The sequence below is a fragment of the Stenella coeruleoalba genome (genome assembly GCF_951394435.1).
Source record: "Stenella coeruleoalba genome assembly, chromosome: 11".
Lineage (NCBI taxonomy): Eukaryota > Metazoa > Chordata > Mammalia > Artiodactyla > Delphinidae > Stenella > Stenella coeruleoalba.
In genome coordinates, this window is record NC_137157.1 from 94,784,312 (window position 1) to 94,806,488 (window position 22,177).

General features: G+C 41.8%; 1 protein-coding gene across 12 annotated transcripts in view; it reads right to left on the reverse strand.

The window, feature by feature from the left end:
- RIMKLB (ribosomal modification protein rimK like family member B) overlaps positions 1–22,177 on the reverse strand; it is a 131,439-nt gene that overhangs the window by 13,066 nt on the left and 96,196 nt on the right. For 5 of the 12 annotated variants that reach the window (XM_079938531.1, XM_079938525.1, XM_079938530.1 and 2 more), the window contains one exon: positions 9,539–9,774. In XM_079938531.1, coding sequence (XP_079794657.1) covers positions 9,539–9,713 — 175 coding nt within the window. In that variant the 5' untranslated portion in view covers positions 9,714–9,774. The other 7 variants (XM_079938526.1, XM_079938527.1, XM_079938522.1 and 4 more) reach the window with 7 other exon arrangements.

Below are 22,177 nucleotides of genomic sequence, written 5' to 3' on the forward strand. Positions count from 1 at the left end.
GATCCCACAAGTCGTGGAGCGGCTGGGCCCGTGAGCCATGGCCGCTGAGCCTGCAAGTCCTGAGCCTGTGCTCCGCAATGGGAGAGGCCACAACAACGAGAGGCCCGCGTACAGCAAAAAAAAAAAAAAAAATCACTGGCTTGGGACTTCCCTGGCGGTCCAGTGGTAAAGAATCCGCCTTCCAATGCACGGGACGCGGGTTCGATCCATGGTCGGGAAACTAAGGTCCTACATGCCGCGCAGCAACTAAGCCTGCGCACCCCAACTATTGAGCTCTCGCATCTCAACAAGAAAGCCCAAGTGCCGCAAACTACAGAGCCCATGCGCTCCGGAGCCCACATGTCACAACTAGAGAGAAGCCCGCGCGCTGCAAAGAAGAGCCTGCGCGCCATAAGGCAAGATCCCGCATGCCTCAATGAAGATCCCATGTGCCGCAACTAAGACCCGACGCAGGCAGGGGGGATAAATAAATGAATATTTAAAAAGTTATCACCTTAAAAAAATCACTGGCTAGTTTCCCCCACCAGGTCCCAAAAATGTAGGATGAAAAGTAATTACCCAAATTTTGAGGAGAATAGGACAAGTGGTAATGGAAATTTACAGTACCAAGGGTCAGATAATTCTCAAAAGAGTTATATACAACACTAAAAAGTCTTTATTAAGGCTGGGTTAGAACTCATACATCTAAGTTATCAAATATCAAAAACAAGAATAAAAGAATCCATTCTTTTGAGAATATACATGCCTTTTCTATCTGCTTACCTGCTTCCTACGAAGATATATTTTATGTTTCCTATCAAACTACCCCTGTTTAACATCCTCAGCAATCCTTTTCCTGTCCAATTTGTTTCCAAGCCTTATCTCACTATTAATCCCAGGTAGCAAGAAAATTTTTCTCTTCAATGGTATGCTCTTTGGGGAACGATAAGGAACCAATAAAATTCCTTTCCCAGGTCCATCAGTGGTACTGGAAGAAACAAAAGGAAGTCTACTGTAACAGTGTGCCTCATTATCACTGAGCAATGCCACTTTGCAGCTGACCATCATGTGTTTGAAAAAAAGAGAGAAAAGGAGAAAGAGAAGAGGAAAGTCAGATTACGACTCTCTGTTTTAAAAACATGTTTTATTGAAGGTAATGACTGGCCAGCTTCTGCTCTAAGTACCTTTAAAAAATACAGAATCTGCGGGTCAAGACAACTGACCCTACCCCAAAAAGCAGGTAGGACATATCAAATGTAGAGAAAATGTGATGCCACTAGCTAAATAATTCTAATTAATTTTATAAATGCTGGCATTCAAGCTCTGCATGTTTGAGTACATTCTCTTTACCTTTTCTGTAGATAGAAAAAAATGGCTCAGAAGAAAATACTTCATGAAAGTGATAAAAAGATAAAATACCCTTAAAGGACTCATCCCCTTATCCACTCATTCTTTTATTCATTCAAAAACATTGAGCATCTATTTTAAGATACTCTGAGCCTTGGGATAAAGTCCTAGCCCCACTTAAACAGTTTTGAGGAGGATGATGGGGGAAAGTGCATGTTAAGTATTTGATAAAGATTGGCACATAGTAAGTGGTTAATAATTGTTAGTGGCTATCAATTACTCTTAGTTTACAATGGTGGGTTGGGGTAGGCTGACGGCACATGTGGTAGCTGTTGATTCTTCATCTTTTTTTTCTCAACTCCCAAGCAAACTTGATTTATTTGATAACTGATGCATAAGGTCTCAGTATTAGAAGCAAGAAGACATATTTCTATTTTGCTAACATGAAAACTTTATGAATTTTTTTCTATTATCCAAATATGAAATGTTATTATCTAACCAAAATTACATTTTCTTCCCCCATAAGATAGCAATCTATACTGAAATAGTTTAAAAGAAAACTGTATAGAAGAAAACTGGGGAAATGTATCATTTAGGTCGCTATTAATGAATCCAGCCATAAAAAGTTACAGCAGTCTCCCAGCAACAGACTAATGTAAAAAAGGGGAGAGTGTAAGCAAAGTATCTTTGTGATGTCCTTTAAATGTCAAGTCCCTGCCCACTTTGGTTTTCTCCTTTGTTTTGTTTTTGCGGTTCGCGGGCCTCTCACCGTTGTGGCCTCTCCCGTTGTGGAGCACAGGCTCCGGACACACAGGCTCAGCGACCATGGCTCACGGGCCCAGCCGCTCCACAGCATGTGGGATCTTCCTGGACCGGGGCACGAACCCATGTCCCCTGCATCAGCAGGCAGACTCTAAGCCACTGCGCCACCGGGGAAGCCCCCTGTCCACTTTGAAAAAGAGTAATAAACTTTTTAACAGTGGCTCCAGGTTAAAGACATTTATATCAGTCTGTTCTAACCTCCTTTTGGCAATCGAGAGCAGGTGACCTAACTACAATGATATCTAGAAATTTCTCTACTTGTCAAGGAGAGAATTTACCAGCAGACTTAATTTAGCAGTATCAAGACAACCAGTCTGACCAACTGCAAAAGAGTTTAGTTTAAAAACTAAATCAGCCAGGATAGCTAGATCTAACTAGTTCTAAAGCAGAAGCTGTTTTCATTATATCACAAGAATTCCCTCCAAAGCCCTAGCAGCATGACAGCTGGAAGACTCCTTTCAACAAGAATATACTCTAATGGTTAGGTTAGACCTATAATCCTAAATACTGGAAAGCCCCTGAATTTTGTTACTTGCCTTGAAGGACGAATTTAGAGATTTGAGCTCCTCATCATTCCTTTGCTTTAAGTTCCCCAATGCCTTCAGAAGGCCATTCAGTATCAGGTTTCCAAATCCCTCATACTCTTTAAAAAAAGTTGCCTGTGGCAGTACCTAACAGATTCCAAGGCTTTATCTTCAAAAAGACCATGATTCCAAGTGAATAAAAGTAATTACTTAATTACCAGTTTCACCACTGTGTACCATGGGTTAGGAGATTCCCACTCTGAAATAAAAAAGGTAGTATTAATTGATTTCTGCCCTATCTATGCCAAGTAACCATGTCTCTGAGCATCTATTTTTGGCAATATGCTCTCTGGAATTAATTTCTGTCACGGGGAAGGTTATTTGATTTGTAAGCAATTAAAATATCTCTAGTTAACTTGAGCAAGAAACAACCTATAATCTCATCAAAGTGCCATACCAAAAATGATTAAATTCCAAACTTTCTCCTTCCATCCTTGAGTCAAAAATTTCATCAGTTCAAACGTTCTCTCCATTTATTTTAATTTTATTAAGAAAATTCCTAAACAGAAAATAAAAATACTATAATGAATCCAATGTACCATCACCTACTTTCAACCTTGTTGAGAGTCACAGTAGTCTAGCGCATCCCTGTCCTCTTGAACCCTTTCTTTTCCCTAAAGGTAACCACACTTGGAAAATTATGATTTATCCTTCTATTAACTATTTTTTAAACCAGCAAAAGTTACAGTCACATACCCATCCTCCCCTTAGAAAATAGTATACGCCCTTTTTCCTAACAATAATTTCACTTAACAATGTTGTATTTTATGAAGTAGGTTTTCAGCATGTATCTCAAAATAAGGACTCTTGGGCACATACATTTTCTTAACTGGGACACAAGAAGCACTAATCAAAAAATAAGAAAAAATAAACCATACTTAATTAAATTTAAAAACTTTCACTGACCAGAAGATGCCATTAACAGAGTAAAAAAGGCAAGCCACAGAGTGAGAGAAGATATTCCCAGTACATGTATCCGGTAAGAGACTTTTCCCCAGAATATAATACAAGACTACAAAACAAAAAGAGACACACACCAATTAAAAATGAGTACAGGGGCTTCCCTGGTGGTGCAGTGGTTGAGAGTCCACCTGCCGATGCAGGGGACACGGGTTCGTGCCCCGGTCTGAGAAGATTCCACATGCCACGGAACGGCTGGGCCTGTGAGCCATGGCCGCTGAGCCTGCGCGTCCAGAGCCTGTGCTCCGTGACGGGAGAGGCCACAACAGTGAGAGGCCCGCGTACCGCAAAAAAAAAAAAAAAAAAAAAGAGTACAGAGAGGATTCCGGGAAGATGGAGGAGTAGGGAGCATCAGGACTCTGTCTCGCCACCTAAACAACAAATGCATTGTCAATCTGTTGAAGGATAATGAAGGAAAATACTGGCATGGTAAGTGCAGTTAATTTTCATCGATTTCAGCTCTAGAAAAGTAGCAACTACCCATCCCCCATTCTTTAGCAATACTGCACTTGGTTCTGGAGCAGCTGACATGCCTTGCAGGAACCAGGGTGGTCTATTAGGACGCTGCCCTCCAAATATCCGGCATCTCTGCTCTGATGGCTGGATGCAGCTTCTGATCAGAGGTGCAGACAAAGAGGCCAGTAGCCATTTTTGTTGTACCACTCCTCCCACTTTTACAAGCCCCTCCCCTTCCAGCTGAAGTCACTTCCAGGGGACTTATTTATTTCTTCAAATATCCTCTTTGCCCCTTTGTCCCTTGTAATTTTTCCCCTCAGAAGCCATACACTAAACACTAGGACATTCAACTGCAAATATGGGGAAAATTAAAAAGTGACTGCAAGTGCCTAGGCAAAGGTTCAGAAAAGACCTTAGAAGACATTAAGATTGCACCTTAGGCTGATCTGAGGTACAGAGACAGCCTATGACAATCAAAACAACAAAAACAGTAAACAAAAACCAGCAAACCCTGGGGAAGGGGGAGACTGATTTCCAGAGTTTCCAGATTAGATTCAAATGTACAGAATTCAACAAAAACTCACAAGGCATAGAGAAAAACCAAGAAAGTATGGCCACTAAAAGGAATGAAATAAATCAACAGATACCATTCCTGAAGTCCTAATTAATGGCAGAGAGATTAGACAAAGACATTAAAAGAAACTACCTTAAACATGCTCAAAGAACTAAAGAAAGATGTGAAGAAAGTCAAAGAAACAATGTGTGAACAAAATGTTAATACCAGTAGACAGAAAACATAAAAAAGAAACCAATAAGTAATTCTGGAGCTGAAAGGTACAATAACAGAAATGAGAATTCACTTAGAGAGATTCAAAGCAGATATGAGCAGACAGAAGAATCAGTGAACTTACACATTGTGGGAGTCCCAGGAAGGTTGGGGCGGGGAGGTGGGCGGCGGGGGGGAGGAGTTGTGCAGAGATAATATTTGATGAAATAGTGACTGAACACCTCCCAAATTTGATGAAAGACATGAATATAAACATGTAAGAAGCTCAACAGTCTCCACCTTATGAACTCAAACAGACACATGTTGATACACTATACTTAAACTTTCAAAACCCAGGACAAAGAGAGAATTTTGAGAAAAGCAAGACAGAAGCAAATCATCACATTCTATGGATCCTCAATAAAATTATCAGCAGATTTCTCATCAGAAACTTTGGAGGCCAGAAGACAGGGGTCTAATACGTTCACAGTGCTAAAAGAAAAACTGCCAACCGAAACTCCTACATCCAGCAAAACTCTAATTCAAAAAAGAGGTAGAAACTACCACTGGCATTTTTCACAGAACTAGAACAAAATATTTCATAATTTGTATGGAAACACAAAAGACCCCAAATAGCCAAAGCAACCTTGAGAAAGAAAAATGGACCTGGAGGAATCAGGCTTCCTGACTTCAGACTATACTACAAAGCTACAGTAATCAAGACAGTATGGTACTGGCACAAAACCAGAAATATAGATCAATGGAACAGGATAGAAAGCCCAGAGATAAACCCACGCACATATGGTCGCCTTATCTTTGATAAAGGAGGCAAGAATATATAGTGGAGAAAAGACAGCCTCTTCAATAAGTGGTGCTGGGAAAACTGGACAGCTACATGTAAAAGTATGAAATTAGAACACTCCCTAACACCATACACAAAAATAAACTCAAAATAGATTAAAGACCTAAATGTAAGGCCAGACACTATCAAACACTTAGAGGAAAACATAGGCAGAACACTCTATGACATACATCACAGCAAGATCCTGTTTGACCCACCTCCTAGAGAAATGGAAATAAAAACAAAAATAAACAAATGGGACCTAATGAAACTTCAAAGCTTTTGCACAGCAAAGGAAACCATAAACAAGACGAAAAGACAACCCTCAGAATGGGAGAAAATATTTGCAAATGAAGCAACTGACAAAGGATTAATCTCCAAAATTTACAAGCAGCTCATGCAGCTCAATATCAGAAAAACAAACAACCCAATCCAAAAGTGAGCAGAAGACCTAAATAGACATTTCTCCAAAGAAGACATACAGATTGCCAACAAACACATGAAAGAATGTTCAACATCATTAATCATTACAGAAATGCAAATTAAAACTACAATGAGATATCATCTCACACCGGTCAGAATGACCATCATCAAAAAACCTACAAACAATAAATGCTGGAGAGGGTGTGGAGAAAAGGGATCCCTCTTGCACTGCTAGTGGGAATGTGAATTGGTACAGCCACTATGGAGAACAGTATGGAGGTTCCTTAAAAAACTAAAAATAGAACTACCATACGACCCAGCAATCCCACTACTGGCCATATACCCTGAGAAAACCATAATTCAAAAAGAGACATGGGGCTTCCCTGGTGGTGCAGTGGTTGAGAGTCCGCCTGCCGATGCAGGGGACACGGGTTCATGCCCCAGTCTGGGAAAGTCCCACATGCCGCGGAGCAGCTAGGCCCGTGAGCCATGGCCACTAGGCTTGCGTGCCCGGAGCCTGTGTTCTGTAACGGGAGAGGCCACAACAGTGAGAGGCCTGCGTACCCAAAAAAAAAAAAAAAAAAGAGACATGTACCAAAATGTTCATTGCAGCTCTATTTTACAATAGCCAGGACATGGAAGCAACCTAAGTGTCCATCAACAGATGAATGGATAAAGAAGATGTGGCACATATATACAATGGAATATTACTCAGCCATAAAAAGAAACGAAATTGAGTTATTTGTAGTGAGGTGGAGGGACCTAGAGTCTGTCATACAGAGTGAAGTAAGTCAGAAAGAGAAAAACAAATAACGTATGCTAACACATATATATGGAATCTAAGAAAAAACAAAGGTCATGAAGGACCTAGGGGCAAGACGGGAATAAAGACACAGACCTACTAGAGAATGGACTTGAGGATATGGGGAGGGGGAAGGGTAAGCTGTGACAAAGTGAGAGAGTGGCATGGACATATATACACTACCAAACGTAAAATAGATAGCTAGTGGGAAGCAGCCGCATAGCACAGGGAGAGCATAGCACAGGGAGATCAACTCGGTGCTTTGTGACCACCTAGAGGGGTGGGATAGGAGGGTGGGAGGGAGGGAGACGCAAGAGGGAAGAGATATGGGAACATACGTATGTGTATAACTGATCCACTTTGTTATAAAGCAGAAACCAACACACCATTGTAAAGCAATTATACTCCAATAAAGAGGTTAAAAAAAAAAAAGAGGGAGAATTTAAGACATTCACAGAAAAGCAAAAGTTGAGGGAGTTCGTGAACCTGTAAGGTGAAATGAAAGGACATCTACCAGTAACTCAAATTCGTATGGAAAAATAAATATCTCAATAAAGGTAAATAAATGGGCAATTAGAAAAGCTAACATTACTGTAACAATAGTTTGTAACTGTACTTCAGAATTTAGAGATCAATATAATTCAAGAAAAAATAAACAATCATTAGTATAAAAGCTAGTATTGCTATAACTTTCGTTTGTAACTCCAACTCTTGTTTTCTATATAACTTAAGAGACTGGTGCATTTAAAAGGATTATCATTTTATATTTTTGGCCACAAAATGAATAAAGGTGTAATTTTGTGACATCAACAAATGAAAGGGGTGGAGACAGAGTGGTAAATGAGCAGAGTGTTTGCATGTTACTGAAGTTTGGCTGGTATAAATTCAAATTAGAGTAGTATAACCTAAGGATGTTAAATGTAATCCCCATGGTAAACGCAAAAAGCAAATGAAATATACACAAAAGGAAATAAAAGGAATGTAAAGATTTCTACAAAAATGTCAACCAAACACAAAAGAAGACACTAATACAGGAGACATCAATAAAATCGGCAAAACTTTATCTAGATGGACTAAGAAAACGAGGGAAGACTCAAGTTACTAAACTCAGAAATCAAAGGGGGAACATTACTACCGATTCTACAGAAATAAAAAATATTATAGGAGAATGCAGCAGTCCCCTTATCCACAGTTACCACAGTTAACTGTGGTCCAGAAATATTAAGGTGTACTGAAATATATGAGCAAAGACAAAGAAACAGCAATGAGCACAAATGACATTGAGCTTTCATAGTGAACATACTGACCCAAGGCAAACAATACAGACTAATAAGAGACAAGGTTGGACAAATGGTCTATCTGCAGCATTTACAGCAGAGTTAACAATATGTGAGAAGAGGAATTTTATTCTAATTTATCCACTTAATTCTTCAAGAGTCTGTTTCCTCACCTGTAAAATGATAATATTACCTTCCTTACAAGATGGTATGAGATTTAAATAATTCAAAATATGCGAAATGTAAAAAAAAAACCTAGAAACTCCTGGATTTATGGGACATGCATCAATGAAAAGTCTTTAAAATAAGATTAGATTTAATGTTATAGGGAAGTAGAGAGTTTCTGAAGGTTTTATCATGTTAAGATGATAAAAGTAGTGTTTAATGAATGAGAAAGGGCTAGAAAGGAAAGACTTTTGAAAAAGACTTAGAGGGCTGCTGCAGCATTAAAATTTGGGGCCCTAAGATCCTGACCCAGGACAGTAAGAAGTAGAAGTCAGAATAGCTGTGGCTTGGGGGGAAAAAAGCAACAGAATTTTGTGGCATAAATGGCTCTTAAGGATGCATTAGGTCAAAAGAGACAGAGACAGAAAAGCTGAAATAAGCCCATGAGTGAAATTACCTTAAAAGCAGATCTGTACTCTGCATTATTAATTCTCACAATAACCACCTCTCCCTAATAGAAAGGACCAATTTAACTGTAACAAATCCTTTTACAGAGCTTAAAGATTCCTGCAAGTCAGTCCTAAAGAATTTCTACACATTTCCAAAATATCTTCCCCTAGTAATCTGAAAACAATATGAACTACTGAAAATATTAAAAATACTTATCACCAATTAAGTCAAATCATTTGGACACTTTTATCCAGAAAGAAAAGCTGTATTTAACACCACACATATAAAGCATCTTATAAAGAAAAAAGAAAATGAGAATTACACATGGATTTTGATCAATTTACTAAAAGGACCCTGATGGGGTACAAATTCCCCCATAGAGGCACCTTATAAACAAGGCATTTTAAAAATAGAAAACAATGATGGAAGAAAACTAGTAGGTTATCTTTAATTTCCCTCCCAACTATTTCCTAAATAATACAATAAGGGATTTAACAAATACCGGTGTTGCCATTTCTTCCATAAAATATACTAGATTTTTAGACTAGATGATACTTAGTAATAATAAGGCTATTAACAAATCCTTTGCCCTAATTATTCCTAAAATACGCAGAGTCACCAAATTCTAAGTAAAAATGCAAAGAAGTTACTTAACTGTAGACTTACCCAGGTTTCCTTGCTCGACTGTTAGCACCACCTCATCCATCACCACAGCCCTAAAGTCCAGTTCCTCCTCACAACATTTGGCCTTTAATGCTCGTAAGATCTCTTTTTGGGGATAGTCTTCCCTGATTCGACGATCTGTCAAAAACCACAACTTGGCGGCCACAGAGCTACACATCTTGCTCTGCCTGTTCTTCCTTTTCTGGGATTACTTCCTCCTGAATACAGGCTCCTTCTAGCTGGAAGAGAAGATATACATACAAAGTAAATCGAGAAACTACTCAATTTTTTGCTTTCACACAAATCACACCATGATTATATACTAGCTATGAAAAACAGGAACTATACCCTGTCTTCTCCGTCACTACAAACTCGAACAAATTATGTATATTCATGTATCTATAGCTATTGTTCAATTATCTTCCTTTATTTCATATATGTATAGTTTCTTATAAACATTTATAGGTATGCTTAAAAATCAGATGGTAGCACATATTACTAGATGAGCATCAACAATGATGTCATTCACATAGCAACTTTAGTCAAAATAAGTAATTTGAGAATGTGGGGGGAAAAATTTGAATAACTGCCAAAGTTATTTAAATAAATGCCAAAGTTCATTCACTAAAATTTGTTTTTCAGTCAGGAGACAGCATGCTCTTACTCACTGTTTTTATTCTATTTTTAAACAGAATTTTTCTTAAACAAACATAGCTTGTTTACTAGAATGTCACCAAGAGTTCTGCTTCTCAGGGTCTATATCATGAGCAAGACAACTGAAAGTCATTTTCATGAGAAGAAGAAAAAAGTTACAAGTCTTACTAACAAGCATAATAGGTGATTTCTAATATTATCCCAGATGACATGGCAAACCTAACACAGAAGGACAGGACAAGGGCAAGGAATACAGGAAGCAACGGCCATACAGATGGACGGCTTCCAGCATCACAGCAGCCGGAACTGGTCCCTTATGCACCGTTCACGTGCTTTCCACAGTCTCAGCCAGAAGGGCCTACTCCACAGATGCACACAGTAAGAGCAGAACATCATGGGACAGAGACACTACCACACACACACACACGCACACACACACCACCCCCTCCCTCAAGACCTTGACCTGTCCTGCCTACCACACTCACCCACCTGCCTGGGGACCCACAGTCTCAAAGGCATCAGGGGACTGGAGCTCAATTCACACATGAGGAACATGGGATGTGGCCTTCCAGGCGAATGGAAAGGGTCTCACTCAGAAGGAAAAGCTCCACAAGTCACACCAGAGCATCTAATGTAGAGATGTCCAGTTTCCCTTGAGAGGGGAACTATAAAAATGCCCTTAAAATGTTTACAATTGGGTAGGTTTTGAAGCAACCTGTCATTGACCTCCAATACTCCGAAGCCACGTCTGTGCCTCCCCTGACACTTAGTTCTTGACCACTGTCTGTTCTATGATTGACTTCACTGCATGAAATTGCACTGCATTACTAGGGCAGTTGTGGACCCAGTAGAAATCAGGATGCGATGTTATAGCCACTGGCAACTGGGAAGCAGTTATGGCATGTCAGCTTTCAGGAAAATGCCCAGGCCCAAACCGTAACACAACATGGTGTTTTCAGTGATTCTATAACCAGACAATAAAAACACTCCAGGACTGCAATCTCACAGTCATGCAGCAACTCCTAAGAGATGATGCCAATGGGCATATCCATCTTGTCTGGCTTCATGGCCACAGCCCTGATATCCTCATGTAAAGTTTGGGTGTTTCTACACTGGTGTGCAACCAACAACTAACAACAGACTCATATCAGGCTCCCCATCGCCTTTCATTTTCTTTTTAATGAAAGCGCTCAAAATCCTCATGAACCTAGGGTTCTAAGAAAGAAAATGATTCCCCTCTCTGTCTGGAAGACATGAAGCAAAGGTAGAGAGCATCATTGGCCGCAACTGGACCACATTCTTTCAGGGGGGATGCCCACAGCCCCTAATCTGGAACTGGAGGAATGCTCTCGCCTTACAGAAGAAGTGGTACCATGGGAGCTGTCACCTTGTCCTGAACTGAGGTATCTTCAGTTTGATCACGTAGAATACATTTTCTTTATCACTTTCAAAAGATTTTTGCATTATGCCCTGGTTTTCCTGTAAAAATTTGTACAGGTATGCGACACTGTATTCCAACTCAGTCTTCCTGTACAAGTAAATGACATCACCAGTTTCTAAAAGACAAAGTGTGCTTAACATCCCTCAGCTGACTGGTGTTGGTATCTTCAAGTAACACCTGTCTAGATTTTTTTATCTACTATAATTTTAGTCATCTCCAGAGACCAGTTTATTGCCAGGGAGTGAAAGGGCACAACCTCTTCTCTGCCCGGTGGTCCCCCCCAGTTTCCATGGGAGGATGAGCGGCTGACCATCCTTGGTGCCCAGGGATACTGCTGTAGTGACTGTTCGCCTTTTTCAGACTGTTCCGTTGGGATTCACATTTAACAATACCCAGGAAACAGGTAAAGACGCCAGCCACAAAGCTGAGGCTCTGCATCTCCAACAGCCCTCCTGGCCTGAAAGGCCACCAATGCATTCCTATAGGCCAGGCAGAGACCAATAGGTTGGTATCTCCTCCCTGACTATGATTTTAAAACATCTACTTTTCTCTTTTTTTTCCCCATCCGTTAATATCAAGGAAAAAGACAAAACAAAAAAGCTGATAAAAAGTCAAAAGCGTTAACAGTAAACCTACACAGCCTAGGAGCACAAAGTATGCCAATAAAAGGTCAGTACTGACGTTCATATCATATCCACTGTTTTAAAAGACAGGAGGGGGCTTCCCTGGCGGCGCAGTGGTTGAGAGTCCTCCTGCCGATGCAGGGGACACGGGTTCGTGTCCCGGTCCGGGAAGATCCCACACGCCACGGAGCAGCTGGACCCATGAGCCATGGCCGCTGAGTCTGCGCGTCCGGAGCCTGTGCTCCGCAACGGGAGAGGCCACAACAGTGAGAGGCCCGCATACCGCAAAATAAATAAATAAATATATAAAAGACAGGAGGGACTTCCCTGGTGGTCCAGTGGTTGGGACTCTGTGCTTCCACTGCAGGAGGCATGCGTTTGACCCCTGGTCGGGGAACTAAGATCCCGCAAGCCACATAGCAATCAATCAATGACAGGAAAGAGTCCCCTGTAAAGTAAAATGGTTCCCCTTTTCTCCCCTGACATTTAAAGTAGTAGGTTTGGCTACCCAATAACATATCTGTAGGGAAAGAGTTTATTCTCCAACAGTGTAAGATCAATAGGGCATTTGCAAACGTCCACATATACATAGGAGTTGATTTTTCCTTTTAAAATATAAAAAAAAAAAAATCAGATCTACTAATTCTCTATTTTTTTATTTCTCCAGAAGTACCAAATAATATATAAACATCAGATAATAAATAAATGCTAAACTAGCCTTTTTGAAATAAAGAGAAATCTATAAAATTTTATTTTATATTAGAGATAGTTTTCCCGTGAAAACTTCTGGATAAGCACACCAATTTTTATGACTGTCATCTTCAAATACTCCAGGCAAGGCTAATTAAATGAGAATCATAAACAAGGTGATTTCTTGTAAGGTCCCCTTCCCAGTGGTAATTATTCTGGTAAAGAAAAAGCAAAATCACAATCTACCATCTGACGATATTAAGGGCATCTCTTACTGCTAGAAAAATTCTTTATTCCAGATAAGATATACCAAATGAACTTAGAATCAAAAGACTGAAAAAGAAAATATGTTGGAGGAGAGAATATATACATACTTAAATATAAAAACTAGAATTTACTCAATTTGGCAATAACTACAGCTGTACTTTCAATGACGTCGTTCTCTCCTGGATGAGGATTAGGTTTGCACAGAAAATAACAAATGTGTGAACGGGCACTCTTTCACTATTATTTCCTGTAACTGTTTTCTCCTGACGGCTTTCCCCCTGTACATAATCCCCAGGGCTTCATTCTTAAACCCTTCTTTCCTTTCTCTAGAAAAGTCATTCTCAGTCCAGTTTCAACTACTATCATTGACCTACTAAATATATTTTTCCAACCAGGAGTTCAACTGAATTTCAGATCTTGTTTCAATATGCCTAAACGGGCATCCTTAACTAAATGCCACCCACTATTGCCTCAGTTAAGCAAGTAAAGTACTGCAGTACATATTTATTGAAAAAGATTCCACAAATCAGTGGACTTGCACAGTTCCAACCCACACTGTTCAAGGGTCAACTCTGTGTGTGTGTGTGATAATATATATACAGATGATAAATATATATATATATATAAAAATATACACACACACATATAATAAATAGATGCCACAGCAGAAGCATAATGTTTAAAGATGTTGAATGACATGCTTATCAAACTCCAAATACTGGGCTATTTTAAAACTAAAAGTTGAATGAACACTATTTCAAATTAAACCTCGGTATTAACAGTAACCATTTTACAGATTAAGAAATGAAGGTTAAGAGAGTTAAGAAATGCACCTAAAAAAATTTTTTTTAACTAAGTAATACTAAGTAGCATAGCTTATATTTCCAGAGATTTTCTAAATCCCAACAGTCTCCCTCCAAATCATACCACATGCCTATGTTGACTTTAATTGTACCTTTTAACACCTACTTTGTTATGCTTAAGGTTTTAAACCAAGGATCTGTTTATCAAGGCTTTTCTCTCAATCTCAATAAGTTCTAATGCTTCCCCGCCTCCCCAAAAAATCCAAAACACAACAAAACACAATCTGGGATACATATGAAATTTTACCCTCTTTCCTCTCCTTGTCTTATCCAGTGTTTCTTTCGGAGGTGGATCTGAATTACTGTAGGAAATGAGAATGAATGGGAGTAAGAGGCAGAGGGACAAAAGCATTAAGAAGATGAGAGAAAGGTAGGAACACCCCATTGTGTGTGTGTGTGGGGGGGTGTACTTATTAAAGGGGTACAGAACATGAATGATAAAATGAAAATCTCAGAAGTCTCAGAGACAACCGATTAATAGTGTTAAACCTGTTACCCCATCATCCACTAAAACAACGTCCCTTTGAAACTTCGGTAGTTCCTCCACAGGCTCATCCTTTAGCTAAGACGCCACTTTAAAAATATCACTGTCTGGGTGCCATTTTCCTTAGCACATTAACTTGAAGTTAGACTGTAAGGCTGTGAAAGCAGGAGCAGGTTAGGTATTAATCAAAGTTGACTTTACAGTGACAGAAATGGATGACAGTCCCCTACTTATTCTTGAAAGAGTATACCTCAAAAACAGAGCAAATATCTGATTTTCCAAACTTTACATGACACATTCACTCATACTCTCCTTACAGCTCTATCATAATACCTTTTCTTAAAAAAACGATATACAAGATTTTGCATGAAAAATGAGAGGATAACCATTTTCCTCTACATACTCAATATGGTCCCTTGTACTCTTTTTCTACTATATCTAAAGATATCGAAGGGAATTTGGATAAAATCCCTTTTGAGTAATTATATGTACCAATTACTGTGTTAGGCAGTTTACTTGTATCTTCTCACTTAATCCTCACAGTCATCCCTGTGACACATTATTGTCCTCACTGGGCAGGTGAGGCTGCACTAGCAGAGAGGTCATTTGTCTAACTTAGAAAGTGGTAGAAGAGCCCAGAGTCCCTTCAAATTCCACACACTCTATGGCAGAGACTGCCACCTGCCTACCAATATCCACTTTCCACTTACTCCTCTGTAATAACAGATCTGATATTTACCTGAGCACAGTGCCATATGACTAAGAGGCTGCATTTGTATTGCGTAGGCCTTTCTGCAACTAGATATGGTCGCAGAGTGCTCAGCCAAAGTACTGCACTCCAACTTCCAGGAAGCATGCTAAAGAGATGTACTCTTCCTCCGCCCCTCCTCCATTCTGCTACCTGGAATGTGGGTGTCATGGCTACACCTCCAACAACCACCTGGACAGAGGACAAGAGTCGACCCTAGGAAAAGTGCAGCTAAGTGTTAGAAGAACTTGAATCCCTGACAACTGCACAGTACTGTGGCCTTAAACTGCTTACTATCTCTTTTTCATGAGGAAGAAATAAACTTCCAACTCCATGATATTTTGGGATTCTTTATTATAGTCAAAAAAGATAAACTACTAAATACACAAAACTAAGCATTCAACTGCATAATACATTCAATTAATATTTGAGTGCCTACTACGCACTCTCCCTAAAGATACCATGGTTAACAAAAGAGACAAACCCCCAGCCCCGATAGAACTAAAAATGATCTGATGATAAAATGTCATGAATAAGAAAAAATGCTCAACATCACTAAGCACTGAAACACAAAACTACCTCACAGGATGGTTACAATAAAAAAACAAAAAAAAAAACCCCCCAAAAACAGAAAATAACAAGTGTTGGGGAAGACGTGGAGAAACTGGAAGTCCTGCCAACTGCCGGTGGGAATGTTAAATGGTGCAGCAGCTGCCAAAAACACTACGGAAGTTCCTCAAAAAATTAAAAATGGAATCACCATACAATCCAGCAATTCCACTTTTAGGTATATACCCAAAAGAACTGAAAGCTAAGTCACAAAGAGGTATCTGTACACGTATGTTCAGAGCAGCATTGTTCACAATAACTAAAAGGTGGACGCAACCCACGTGTACATTTGACAGATGAATAATAAGCAAAATGCATGTATCAGAATCTAATGCCTTAAAAAGGCATTAGATTCTCATACATGCTTACAACATGAATGAACCTTGACGACATTATGCCCCACAATCTAAAGTACTCAAATTCACAGAAAGTAGAATGATGGTCCTTAATGGCTGCGGCATTTAAAGATTAGGGAGTTACTGTTTTATGGGTATAGGGTTTCGGTTATGCAGGACGAAAGGGTCTGGAGATGGCCATGGTGATGGCTGCACAATATGAATGTACTTAATACCACTAATCTGTTAAGACGGAAATATTGTGTGTTATTTTACAATAAAAAGAAAACTGGCTTCCCTGGTGGCGCAGTGGTTGGGAGTCCGCCTGCCGATGCAGGGGACACGGGTTCGTGCCCCGGTCTGGGAGGATCCCACATGCCGCGGAGCGGCTTGGCCCGTGCGCCATGGCCGCTGAGCCTGTGCGTCCGGAGCCTGTGCTCCGCAACGGGAGGGGCCACAGCAGTGAGAGGCCCGCGTACCGTAAAAAAAAAAAAAAAAAAAAAAAGAAAACTGGAAAAGGAAAAAAACTGTCATGAGCAAATTAACATGCAAATGTTTACACATTCCCAACTAAAGGGTCCAAAAAATATGTTACCTTTAAATAACCTGTAGCTTTGTTACTAAAATTCCTAAAATAGTCTGTGGTATAAACAAAACCTAAGTTTTCTCTGGAATCCAAATAACATTTCTAATGATTTCACTTAACAGAGAAATGTTACATCAAAGTATCTCTGGAATGTGGCACAAAATTTAAAAAATGTTCCTGAGATGCAATGCACAGTACAGCTCAAAGTTCATCACACTTAACATGTTAAATGTCAGGCCTTCCTTCGAAATTTTCTTTCTGGACACTATGCTGTAAAAAGGGCTGGTAAGCTGTTAACACATTCAAGAAGGCTTTGCAGATATGGCTAACTACATCACATGTCAAAGGAATAAGCTAACAACTGAGAACTCCAAAGCATCAGGGAAGAATTCCAAGTTTGTTGTATTTGGGCAAACCTGCATGAATTTTCAAGATGTAGTTTTCTGATAAAGCATCAAAGTCTGAAATACTGCCAAATACAGGACAGCAGAGCAGTAAGACAGAACCGGTCTGATCTTTTATAGCAAATCCATGCTCTATCTTGGAGACCTTATTTCTATATTTCTAAGAAAATGAAGCTAAGAGCTAGTATCAGAAGTGGTTAAAAGAGAGAGAGATGGAGAGAGGGAAACAAAAAGGGACTGTTAAGGAACTGAATAGAGCAAAAACATTTAAGAGGTAGGTTTGGATTATTTTTTTTTTTTATCACAACTTGGTGGTGTGCTGCCACTTTTGAAAGAAAGGTAGTAAAAAATAATAATAATAAACTTGGCATATAAACATTTACACAAATTTGTTCTGCTAATTCATCAATTCACAATCCAGTAGACTCCTCCAGACATTGCTGGGAGAAGTGATTGACAGGGGAAAGGACCAAACAGTAAAGTTTCCAAGTAATGAAAGACGATTTACCCAACATCTGTACCTAATCTGCCCCCCACCCCCGCCCTCCATTCAACCTCTCTTGAAACAAGAGGACCAATGAAATTAGACAGTAAACTCTAAGAATCCCCATCTGTTGTGTTCTATACTATTATCCCCAATGGGCAGCATAGAACCTCAAAAGGACATGGTTACGGGTTAGGAGTTACTTTAAAGGACTTTGTTATGCTGAATGACAAAGGAGTATCAAAAAACCAGAGCTATTTTCAAAATTAAACATCAGGCAAATTGTACAACATAGTATCTAAACGTAGCTGTTTAAAATTTTATTTTTTCAGTTTCGCATAAAAAACAACCAACCCAAAGCTATTGCTACTTTCTATCATCACTATACAACCTTTGTTAACAATTAAAGTGGGGCCTGGGGTTGGGGCAATAAGGAGAGGGAAAAAGATACATAAGCAGATGGGTTCCGTGCAGACCAGGCTCTAAGGGAGTAGATCTGGCTAGCTCTGTGACTTTTGTCCTCCAAGCCAATTTTGAAAGGGAAAAAACATTGGAAAAGAAAACATTGAAAATGACACCATGGCATCAGTTATCATGAAGCCAGAAAATCAGTCCTTTTCTGCAAACCAAACATTTACACAGATACATATGGCACATAAATCTAAAATATATTATGTACAGATATTTTTGGAGGTACTATATTATTTCTTCACAACACTTAATATGACAAGCAGGAAAATTCCCAAGTAATGCAGGACAATTTACCCAACACCTGTACCTAATCTCCCCGATTCAAACTCTCTTGAAACAACTGCACATGCCAGTACAGCTAACATCTAAAAATACTACTTTCTTCATTGTTCTTATCACTACCTACCCACCCCTCAATAGCGTAACTATAACAATTCTAAAGGCTCTTTTCTCAAATGCTTATGACTTAATCCCACTTGCAGAGAATATTCTTTGTAAGCTAATCAGCCATAAAATCTCTCTACAAATCCACCCCCAAAAAAGAGTTGTCAGCAAGCAACATACAATAACTCACCCTCCTTACTTTATGTTTGGTTTTCTCACTCTTCATGGCCTGTTTGTGGGTACAGAAGTTCTTCCTCCACCCATTTTCTGTGTTTAGGTCTCTATGCCTGCTCCCCAGAAGAAGATGATAAAAGCTATGTCCCAAAGTGTGGAACAACTCACTCTACTCTGTCCATTCCCCTAATCTATTCCAGTATTCACAGTGCTCGGTCTTTTAGCTCATTGGGAGGGGAGAGGATCTGAGAGATCGATCAGTCGAGTGAATTACCCCAGTAGCAAACCCCATGTGAATACAAATTGGGGAAAGAAAGGACTGGGAGATAATTTAAAAGGTATGTTTCATCCTGTGCCCCAACAATGTAATGCATGAAGTTTGGTTGGTGTTTAGAGAAAAACAGAATGTTCATTTTAGAACTTTCTTCACAGTATGGCTAAGAAGTGGTAGAAGATTTACAAGATATTGCTGGTATTTCCCTCAGGTGAGGAAGAGGGGACTGAATGAGAAGGGAAAAGAAAAAAAGGGTAATTTCTTCTTGTCACTCTCCCCTGCAACCCCAGATGTTATCATATTCAATAGGAAACATGAAAAAAAATTAAAGCTATCCAACTAGAACTAAGATAAGTGGAATTTTAGCTCATAGCCAAAAGTCTGAAGGTTAGATATACAGCTCCTTACCCCCTACAGGGAGAAAGGCAGGAAGAGAAAAGTGGCTCTTCACTGAGTAGAGGGCTGAATGTGACTCAATTTGCTGCTCCCCTTCTTGGCTCTGTTTTCAGGATCACACAGACTGCCTCCCTGCCTGACAAGCAGACTCCAGCACCTGGCGGGGGTAAGAGAAGACAAGAGAGAAAACAAGGGAGACGGAGAAAGAGAAAAACATCAACAGCCATGTTGCCAAACTAACAACTAAGTCTATGACATGAAGGAAGGAAACTAATACCTAACCAAGATAGACTGGAATAAACAAAAGATTAGGTCAAAACAAAATAGGCCTCCTCCCCTTTGACACACTAACTAAATCCAGTAACCATTATAAAAGAAATCTAACTATATTACGACTATATTAGAGCTTTTCATTCCAGAAGTTACGGTGACTCTCCATGACTAAAATTTCAGAGTGTTTTATTTCAAGTGACTATGTTAAAGTATTTGGACAGTCAATTGTTAAAGAAATCATTTTTTTCTTTTTAAAAAGACCTTACAACTATCCGATGCTATGAAATGAGATCTAAAATAAATAACATTTACATTTTAATGGTTACAGTTAAAAATTAAATCATCCATAAATATAATCAAAATATCAAGCCCACAAAAGGAAAACCTTCCATATTAGGCTGCCCATGCAGTTTCAATACAGACTTCAAATTTAACCCAACTCCACAAAGATGTGGGAACAATTCCTGTAATTAATAAGAAAACGGCACAAGCAAAGAATTTACATCGAGGTTACATTCAACACGGTTACTATAATAATCCCACTCACAGAAGAGAATTAACGCCCCATCTCTATCCGTAAACACAAATGGGAGAAAATACAGGGGATGACAAATCTGCTATCAGCGATAAGGAAAAATTAGTAAGGCAAATCTGAAGTAATTATCCCCTAACTACTTGGGATTTATTGCGGGGGGGGGGAAGATCTGCATCACGTTCAAATGCTGTTAAAAAAAATCAAACGAGACAAGCAATTACTGTCACCCATCTTATTCAGAGGGCTTTCAAAAGAAAAAGAGGAATGGCTGTCACTCTTCTAAAAATGTACACGTAAGGAGAAAAGCGTGGAATTAAAACAGAATAACTGCGGGACCAATACCAGCCCCTCCCGCCTCGGTCACACTCCACAGGAATCTGTCTGATGGCAGCAGTGGAGGCAGAGATCACCACGCTGCCGAAGACAGGTTTGCGCCACGCGTGTGTGGCTCCGACGCGCATCCCCAGGGTCACCACACCCCCTCGCCGAGGGGAGACCACACTGCACCCCGCCCGAGGCCGCCGCCTCCCTCCAGCCTCCCGCACCCACCGGCATCCTCAGCCCCTCCCGGAGCAGAATCCCAGCCCAGGGTCCGCCGAGCGCCCCGCCGTCCCCGGCTCTGAGGCGACCACCGGCCTCCCCAAGCCCCGGGCCCCAGCCGCGCACGGCCCCGTCCTCTCCCGGGCCCGGCCCCGCTCGTCTGGAGCCCGTTCCGCCCAACTCGGCCGCCACGGGCGGCGGGGGTCGGGCGCGCCTCCGCCTCTCGCCACGACCCCCGCGGAGGGAACGCGAGGGTCCCGCTCACCTGGCTGGGGCGACTCCTCCCTGGCTCTCGGCAGGCGGCGCCCGGCTGGGGCCTCCGAGGGCGGCGCGGGCGGGCGGCCGGGCGGGCAGTAAGTCCGAGGAGAGGAGGGGGATGGGGTCGGGAGGCCGGGAGCCGCCTCCTTTCTCCGCCGCCGCCGCCACGGCTCCCACAGCCTGGCCCGGCGCCCTCGCCCACTCGCCCCCTTTCTCACAGCCGCGCGGTCGGTCTGGCTCTCCCTCACCCCACACACCCCCACACACACCTACACACACACTCACACTCACCCCCCCCACACCCACACCCACGCACACCCGCCTGCTCCTCACTCCCTCACACTCCCTCACTCGCCTGGCGTGCGCGCGCGCGACCCCGCTCTCACACAGCGCGCGCGACGCCGGCGGAGACCGCCCCGCGCTCCCCCAGACCTAGGCGAAGCGCGCCGCCCGCCCGCGCGCCGAGGACCCGTGCGCGCCGAGAACCCGTGCGCGCCCCGGCCCCGCCCTCCAGGCGCGGCGGCGCTGCGAGGGCCGGCCGAGCGAAGGGCCGGGCCAGCCAGCCGGCCAAACCTGGCCAAGCGGATCTGACACCTGCGTCGGGACCCGACCCCCAGGCGTCCCGTCTCCGCACGCAACCCTCGCGGCCTCTGGGGTCGAGGAGAGGCGATGGGGGCGCGCGCGAGAAGGAAAAGGGGAGCGCGAGAGCGCTTCGAGGACGCGCTTTCCCCACCCGCCCCCAAACCGTCCTCACTGAGAAAGGGAAACGGGTGGAGGGGCGAGGTTTGTTCCCAACTCGAAACCGCGTGGTGAATCCCTCCCTTTGTACACCCTCCCCGCCCTCACCGTCCCTCTTCCAGCCCCATTCACCCACACTCTGAACCCTGACGCGAGCCCACCGAGTCTCCCAGGCGCAGTGTGCGGAGTGCGTGTCCGCGCCTCCGCGCCTCCCGCCCGTCCCCGCCCACCTCCCGCGCCGCCCTGAGGACCGCCTCCCCCTCGAGTACCCTCAAACCGTAGTCTTCCCTCCGGAGGCAAAGGTTTGGGGGACAAAGACCGTAAACACCCATAAGGTCCTTGTCCCTGTACAGAGTAAGGACAATGCCTCTGTATGTAGTGAGGCCAATTTTTAAACATCATGTATTCTCC